General features: G+C 27.1%; 3 protein-coding genes across 21 annotated transcripts in view; 1 reads left to right on the top strand and 2 right to left on the bottom strand.

Moving 5' to 3' along the window:
• The window catches only part of LOC124956263 (trinucleotide repeat-containing gene 6C protein), a 69,836-nt gene extending 66,582 nt beyond the window's left edge, over positions 1-3,254 (bottom strand). For 10 of the 11 annotated variants that reach the window (XM_047511804.1, XM_047511813.1, XM_047511802.1 and 7 more), the window contains exon 1: positions 3,083-3,250. The gene's annotated coding sequence lies outside the window, so the exon portion shown is untranslated. Of the gene's footprint in view, positions 1-3,082 lie in introns of all 11 variants that reach the window. The other variant, XM_047511814.1, reaches the window with a different exon arrangement.
• A 707-nt stretch (positions 3,255-3,961) lies between these two features.
• On the top strand, positions 3,962-7,708 carry LOC124956210 (zinc finger protein 45-like). Of its 3 annotated transcripts, XM_047511707.1 has the most exons (8): positions 3,963-4,103; positions 4,835-5,100; positions 5,162-5,680; positions 5,754-5,910; positions 6,008-6,226; positions 6,341-6,483; positions 6,575-7,218; positions 7,373-7,708. In XM_047511707.1, exons 1-8 carry the CDS (start codon positions 3,983-3,985, stop codon positions 7,389-7,391), a joined length of 2,088 nt encoding a protein of 695 aa, XP_047367663.1. In that variant the 5' UTR covers positions 3,963-3,982; the 3' UTR covers positions 7,392-7,708. The 3 variants fall into 3 exon arrangements, with proteins under 3 accessions (XP_047367660.1, XP_047367663.1, XP_047367664.1); XM_047511704.1 differs by lacking the exon at positions 7,373-7,708 and having other exon boundaries at positions 3,962-4,103; positions 6,575-7,288; XM_047511708.1 differs by lacking the exon at positions 7,373-7,708 and having other exon boundaries at positions 3,968-4,103; positions 4,771-5,100; positions 6,575-7,287.
• LOC124956209 (Bardet-Biedl syndrome 7 protein homolog) overlaps positions 5,929-8,472 on the bottom strand; it is a 36,006-nt gene continuing 33,462 nt past the window's right edge. For 5 of the 7 annotated variants that reach the window (XM_047511700.1, XM_047511702.1, XM_047511703.1 and 2 more), the window contains 3 exons: positions 8,174-8,453; positions 7,948-8,091; positions 5,929-7,592 (listed from right to left, as the gene is read on the bottom strand). In XM_047511700.1, the coding sequence (XP_047367656.1) occupies positions 7,989-8,091; positions 8,174-8,453 (383 nt within the window). In that variant the 3' untranslated portion in view covers positions 5,929-7,592; positions 7,948-7,988. The remainder of the gene's footprint in view (positions 7,593-7,947; positions 8,092-8,173; positions 8,454-8,472) is intronic. The other 2 variants (XM_047511698.1, XM_047511699.1) reach the window with 2 other exon arrangements.

Below are 8,472 nucleotides of genomic sequence, written 5' to 3'. Positions count from 1 at the left end.
TCTCTTCTTTTTTTTTTTTTTTGTTTTTTTTTATTATTTTTCTTTCTTTTTTTTTTGTTTAAATAGAAATTGGATGGACATGGTAGTTTTAAACCTACCAATAAACAAAATTGAAAATATAAACTTTTTCCTTGGTAATAAATTTGTATTATAGAGAGAGAAAGAGAGAGAGAGAGAGAGAGAGAGAGAGAGAGAGAGAGTTTACTGTATTCTATATTAATATATAATATATAAAATATAATATATAATATATAATGTATATATATATATACATATAAAATTATTTGTCGGTATCTAACTTTTGCAGTACTTTTCTCTTTTTTTCTTTTCTCTCTCAAAGTTAACTGTAATATCATGTAATCACTCTAAAGCGATCACGCAACAATTTTTTTACCGTTTCATATAACTATTTTGAGATAGAATTATTTTTCTTTTCATTTCTCTTCTCTCTCTCTCTCTCTCTCTCTCTCTCTCTCTCTCTTTCTCTCTTTCTCTCCCCCTATTTTTTTCTCTGTTTCTTTTTCTTTCCTCCATATTATCTTTTTATATATTCCCTTTTTATAAATTATCCTTTTATATATAGACATATAATACTGATCTTTATACTATACTTTTATAATATATTAAAATTTAATTATACATATATTTATATTGTTTTTTGAAAAAAAAATGTATATATATATATATATATATATATATATTATATAGAGTAATGATCTATATTATACTTTTATATTATATTATATCTTATATGAACTTATATATATGAATATATAAGATATATTATATATATATGAAAGCAAATAGATAAACAAATAAATAAAAATAAATATATATATATATATATATATATATATATATATACACACACACACATATATATATAATAAGTAAAAAAGAAAGTCGATATTGTTAGTAATAATGCATTGCCAAATACAGTTGATGTATTTATGGGCATACAAAAGAAGGTTACTTTTACTAAGAAGAAAAGCGACGGGCGTTGACACTTGACCCCTATTTATCGGTATGCCGGAAAGAACGATAAATTCGTAAATAATCCATTTCAAAGCTAAACATAGTAATACCGCATATACTCACACAAATAAAAATATGAACACACATATACACTCATACACATCTACTTCATTATAAATCTCTATATAATAATAAAAAAAAAAGAAAAAAAAGAAAAAATAAAGAAAACAAAAAAAAAAGGAAAAAAAAAAAAAATCCCGCCATTTTAACGAACATCGTTTATTCATTATCGCAATTGATTGATTGATTGATTGATTGATTCGAGATTACGATAGAATCGTGTGTGTTTGGAAAGAGAAAAAATGAAAAGAGAAAAAAAAAAATTACCAACGATTAGATTGATTGTAAGATAAAAAAGAAAAAGAAAAAAAATACAAAAAGATAAAAAGGTAAAAAGTAAAAAAAAAAAAAAAATATATATAAATAAATAAAGAGGAAAGGAAAAAGAAAAGAATAAAAATAATGATATGATGATAAATCGATACAATGAAATTCGTACGTAAAAATATATAATAAACAATATTCATTTTGTAATATTATAGTAGTCAAGATTTGGTATTATCAATATAGATCATACTCTCTCTCTCTCTCTCTCTCTCTTTTCTCTCTGACTTCATTTACATCAAGATTACTTGTTACAGCATATTCGATTTATCATTCAAATCTAAACTCTACCTGGAAGTGACGTGTTATAGATAAGAAATACATAATGTTGATTTCATATATAGCTTCCAATTTCCTTCCTTATCAATGGAATCACTTCCTATATATAAGTATATATATATATATATATATTATTTTTAATGAATAAAAATAGTTTAGGTTATATATATATAATTAATATATTAATATATATATATTATTTTCAATGAATAATTATATACTATATAACAATATATTATACACACATATATTATATATTATATTATATTATATTATATATATATATATATATACATGTATAACCTAAAATATTTTTATTCATTAAAAATAATATATTAATTAAAGTAAATTTTAAAGAATCACATAAACAATATGTTATTTCTAATAACGATCTAATATATTAATGTTATTGTAAGATCAGATTTGTATTTTTATATTCATCTATCTACCTATCTATCTATTTATGTCTGTTTGTCTGTCTATCTGTCTGTTTCTCCCTCTCTCTCTTTCTCTTTCCTTCTCTCTCATATGAGTATTCGTTTAATACGATGGTATGCCTGTCACTTTCGCTCCTACATATATATTCATGTACATACATACATACGACACATACACACACACACACACACACCACATGTATGTATGTATATAACGCACAATGTAAGTCGCATTCTTATAAAAATGATGCTCTAATCGAAACTATAGATATTCCAAACATTTCTAACGCTCGATACTCATCGTCGTTTCGTTATTTAACAAAATTAAATATTCTTTTAACGTGGTTGTTAGATAGTAAGTTAGACATGCATTTCCCTTTAAGGTCAAATGCTCATATATCAATATGGAAGTATAAGTACTTGCCGTTGTAATAAAAATCAAATCGCGTAGAGTGCATAGTTTAAGAGTTTTAAAAACATCTTACGTAAGTTACTGGGTCCTACGTTTTCTATTTCAACGCCATACCAATCCTATTCGCGCTTACACGATTCTATATATACATATATACATATAACTATATATATATATATATATACATATATACACACACACCTATTATACATATATACATGTATACGTATAAAGTATGTAAGAGTACGTAAGTATATACATAGGTTATATTTATATTTGTACGATACTACGCGACGACGACGACGACGACAACGACACGACAACGACAAAGAAAACGACGAAGAAGACGACAACGATGATGATGATGATGATGATGATGATGATAATAATGATGATAATGATGATGTTGATGATGATGGTAATAATGATGATGATGGTGATGGTGATGATGATAATCGCAAGTACATATGTACGTTGAAATTTTTATCGGATTTTTTCTACGATATATTTATTATTTAATTATTATATAACTCACCTACGGCAGCGTGTGCAGTGGCGTTAATATCTGAGGAAGTCTCACTATCACACGAAAACTACACTTTTCACACACTCAAAAACACATTTCGTACAATCAGGGAATCTTTATTGAAAACGAGCCTCCATTGCTTGGCACGGAGTTCCTACGAGCTATCGCGGCGCTACGTTGGCTCGCTGTTTTTTTTTTTTGTCATAAACAATATAATTTATATGATTAGCAATACGCTAATACTTTTTACTACCGTAATATCTAAGAATATATTGTCTTCGTACTGACCGACCAATAGCGGAGTCCTTTTCGTTTTGATTCGCTCGATACTACTAGCTTGGCGAATGTTCATTGGTCGAATCACTTTATAAGAATTATTCGATTGGTAGATTATTATACATACTCTAATTGATTAAATCATTATGTCGATTAAATCATAATTATAGAATTATGTGATAACAATCGTGATGTATAAATTACATAGCTTAAATCGGTCAAACTTCTTCTTAGTTTTTCTATTCGTCCATTTCAATCGTACCGATAGAATTGTCCAATCGAAACGAATTTAGTTATATAAATAGATCACTTTCTGTTGTTTCATTCTTCGATTGCAAATATCACTTTTAAATATCTATCGTTTTTCAATTTTTTAAACAATTATTATATAATATTGATAAATATAATTAATAATAATATTAATTAAATTATTTCGTTAGTTAATTTTAATATTCGATATTTATACGAACGAATTATATATTCTTATGAATTTGTTCTTTTTTTTTTTTGCGTTACATACATTCGACGTGACAATAAATGATATAAAAAAGATGAAAAATAATAATTGTTGTGTTTAATACGAACGTGTTAAAACTATCAAGCAGGTGGCGTAGGAGTGTTACATCCGTTCTAATGGCGTCAGGACCCAAGCACTGTTGTCACATTTTGTTCTACAGTGTTTCAATATTTTGCTTTGTTTATGTTAGTCAAGTTGTACAGGAAAGGGGCAGAAAATCAATTTGGTCTAAAAAAGGTGAATACAAAAAGATGAAAAAAGACAAATCTATTATTGTTATTTGTGAATCAAGTCTTAAGAAATTTTGTGAGTTCTCTGAGTGCAGTGACCTTGGTTTCTCTGTCATTTCTGAGCTCATAAAGGCGCGAAATTTAAATATTAATTTACTTTCAATTCGATAATATTACATTAACTGTATGTAAATTTTTTTTAACGAAAAAACACATCTAATTTTATTAGGTAACTTTTACTTCATATTTGTACATAATTCAATTACAATTTAAAGAAATAATTAAAGAAATAAATGCATGAAATGGTGTTATTGATGCCATTAGAAATATTCATGGTAAATAATATAATATTAATTTAATTATACATAATATAATATTAAATATATGTTGTCTCTTAAAAGATGATAAAATTACATGATCAAAATTATAACTTTAATAAAAAGAATAATGATACTTTAATACCAATATTAGTAGTAATATGATTAATCTATAGGCAGGATGACCTCTAACAATATAATAATACATATTACCTATCTAACTTTGACAATATGTAACAGAAATATGAAGACAAATGAATTTGTATTACATATATATATATTATATATATATATATATATATATATATATATATATATATATATATATATATATACTTATAATTTCTTTATTATCAGGTACAAATATTAGCCTCGCACAGATGGGTCAAGAATAAACCTTGAGAAATATTTTTTCAAATAGTATTAGATACATATATTATCATGGAGGTAACAACGGAAGAAGCACAAGCTGTATTATTAGAAGGCATGGAAGGTGCTCAATATATTACCATACAAAGAGCAGACGGAGAATCAATGAGCAAAGGAGTGCCTCTTTTAACATTAAATGGTGAATTAATATCTGAAGGAATGGTAGTCGATATGATCAATGCTGGCGTTGGTACAGATTATGGAGCTGCGACGCAATATTATGAAGCTGATGATTTATTGCCTCATGAATTAACAGAGGTAATAATATCTTATAAAACTTTATATAAAAATGTAATATAATTTATATTGTTTTATATAGGAAGATCGTAAGTTAGCAGCAGCTTTAGTCGCTGTTCAATTGCAACAACAACAAAAACAACAACAACTTCATAGTCAATCGCAACACGAAGATTCGGCACTACCTGACGTTTCTCATTTGGAAACGTTAGCGCCTGTGAATAGTTATTCTATACAAACCGTACCCGAACCAAATCCACCCACCATTTATCCAACTTTACAATCATTTAAAAGAATAGGACATAATGTAAAACAAGAATTTATAAATATTAAAAGTGAATACGACGTCAATGTATCGGCTGAAAGTAGTGAGGATACAACGCCAACTCCTGGACCTAAACGTTCTTTACCTCATAAAAAACGGATTCCACGTAAATTGAAACAACAGACAAAGAAAAATTCTACCAAAAAGGATATTACTAAATCCAATCAAGATTCTATAAACGTGGAACAAAGAACTGAAATGCAAGTTCATGTATTTGAATGTGAATTATGTGGCTCTAGATTTAGTAGCCAATTGAAATTTTTTGAACATTTAAAGGTGATCATTTTGAAAATTAATACATCCATTATGTTAGATCCATTATCTAATTAAATTATTAATTATATTTTAGGTGCATTATGAACCGGTAAAGCAAGAAACTAGAATAGCTCAAGCAACAAATACCAGTATCACAATATCAGTAACAGAAACGGTACAGAGCCTAGAAAATACTGTGATAGAAGAGTTTAGCGAACCTGAAGATATTATGGAGGGAATCAGAGGTGTGGGTAAGTACAAGGACACTGTTCTCAAATAATATATTTTTTTATTTGTTTATCTTTATATAACTTAAAATAATCTATTTATTTACTTTTTATTAATTAGTGGAAGAAACAGCAGCGCATATTAACGATGAAACGGAATCTCCATTATCCACTACAAATAATGAATCTATGTTGTGGGCTATAACAGATGTTACCGATCATGTACATAGGGACCATGTTAGAACGTCTACTACTGCTGAACAAAATTTACACGAAAAAGAAAAGACTGATATCCCGCAGACAGCAAAAAAAAAGAAATCTTTGAAAACCCGAAAATCGAGTGCGTATACGTTCAAAAAAAAAAAAAAAAAACATTTTTTTAATAATATCAACAGTGACTATATAATACTATGTGATTAATTTTTAATGAATATAATATTATTATATCTCTTAGACGACGAATTAACGTGTCCTCAATGCGATCGATCATTTCATCATAAGAACAGTCTTGTTTATCACATGAGATCGCACAGTGGTGAAAGACCGCATCAATGCGAGGTCTGTGGAAAAAGTTTTTTTGCAGCTAGTGCATTAAAGGTAATTAAATATAATAATAATTTTTTTTACGTTATAAAACATTTTAATGATATAAACATACAATCATTGATAATTAATTTGTCTTTTATAGGTACACAAACGACTTCATAGCGGTGATAAACCATATAAATGTGAGGAATGTGGTCGTCATTTTAGACAATGGGGTGATCTTAAATATCATTCGACGAGTATTCATTCAGAACAAAAACAATATCAATGTGAATATTGCGGTAAAGATTTTGCACGAAAATATTCTTTAATTGTCCATAGACGTATCCATACAGGTGAAAAAAATTATCGTTGTGAATACTGTAATAAAACATTTAGAGCAAGTAGTTATTTACAAAATCATCGTCGTATACATACGGGTGAAAAGCCACATCCATGTACGGTTTGTGGGAAACCATTTAGAGTAAGAAGTGATATGAAAAGGCATATGCATACACATTCACGAGGAAGATCTGACAGGCCTTTAAATAGAATAATGACTGGGAAAAATGTTGAGGAAGATAATGACAAAGGTGCACAAGCTAAAACTATTCAGGATCTTGTAAGAGATTTAAAACTTGAGGTAGAAGCAACGGGTGTCGTAGAAATTGTCCCGCCGGATGATAATCCAGAAAGTATTTTGCCGCATGCCGGTGGACAAACTTTGGAATATACCGTAACAACAACGGCTGATGGAAATTCCGAGAGAGATCCATTGGAGGCGGTTGTTCGTACAACCGATAATATGTATGTATTATTACAATTGATTTCTCAATGATATTTATCGCATTAAAAATCATCTCTTTTTCTTTCTTTTTTTTTTTCTTTTTTTTCTTTTTTTTTTTTTTTTCTTTGTTTCTTTTTTATTATTATTATTTTTATTTTTTTTTTCACATTTCAGGCAATACTTTTTTATGTAATTATACATCAAGTAAACTAAGAGAACTGTATAATTTCATCCACGTGAATATAAGGAAATATCATAAAATGATAAGAAAAATTATGAATAAGAAAATACCTTATTCATTATTTCTTCATAGCGAAATAATTTTATTTTTCTCTATAATTATTTCCTCGGATTTTTGTAATTTATGCCAACTGGAAAGTACAGAATAAGAATCCTATACAAAATAAAGGAAAAAAAGAATAAAAGAAAAAAAAGAAAAAACAAAAAAAAAAAAACAAAAAAAAAGAAAAAAGAAAAAAAAAGATTGTATATCAATTTAAATACACAATTATAAATATATATATATATAAATATATATTATATATATATATATATAATATATATATATATATATATATATATGCATATACACACAACATATTGTAACTACATATGCTCTTAAGGACATTGTATATGTACATTTTTATGGTTAAATAATGCAGCTGTTTATATCGTGCATAAATGTTAAGAAAATATATTTTTTACTTGGAGATGTTTATAGAAATATGTTGGTCCATTCTTTTTCTTACCTACATATAAACCATCCAATATTATTATCAATTTAAACGTCTCATGTGGAAACAACGTTACCCGTAAAAATTTGCAAAAGTTGAACGAAATCTCTTGATTCAAGCGAATCATTTAATTTTTCCGCAGCAGTTTTACTGCTAATTCTATTGAATTTTTAAATATAATAATGTTGTTAATCAATTGCATTATAAAAAAAAATTTCATAATAATTCAGATAATTATTACCTTCGAGCTCCCCTTGCTCGTTCCCAGTCAACATATAAATCTGTTATTACACCATGTAATCTATTTAAAATATCAGGATCCTTTGTCAATTTTGTTCTAATGTTTTGTTCATTTGCAATTAAATCTTGATACTGCGAACATAAATTTTCTTTTGGATTTGCCTTCAATTCAAATTCTTCAAGAGCATCTAAAATCTTAATTTTTTCAATTAATTCATAAACAGCATCTAATTGAGGTCGGATGAGTTCTAATACTCTTGATATACTTCCAACAGAAACATCTATATGTAACAATAAATG

This window comes from Vespa velutina, chromosome 21 (assembly GCF_912470025.1).
Source record: "Vespa velutina chromosome 21, iVesVel2.1, whole genome shotgun sequence".
Taxonomy (NCBI): Eukaryota; Metazoa; Arthropoda; class Insecta; order Hymenoptera; family Vespidae; genus Vespa; species Vespa velutina.
This window is presented reverse-complemented; position numbering and strand designations above follow the sequence as displayed.

Excerpts from the sequence above, each read along its gene's own strand:
- LOC124956210 (XM_047511704.1), top strand. The coding sequence starts at position 3,983 with ATGGCGTCAGGACCCAAGCACTGTTGTCACATTTTGTTCTACAGTGTT. Across the intron at positions 5,911-6,007 it reads GGAGGGAATCAGAGGTGTGG|TGGAAGAAACAGCAGCGCAT; the intron begins GTAAGTACAAGG and ends TTTATTAATTAG. Across the intron at positions 6,227-6,340 it reads TTTGAAAACCCGAAAATCGA|ACGACGAATTAACGTGTCCT; the intron begins GTGCGTATACGT and ends TATATCTCTTAG.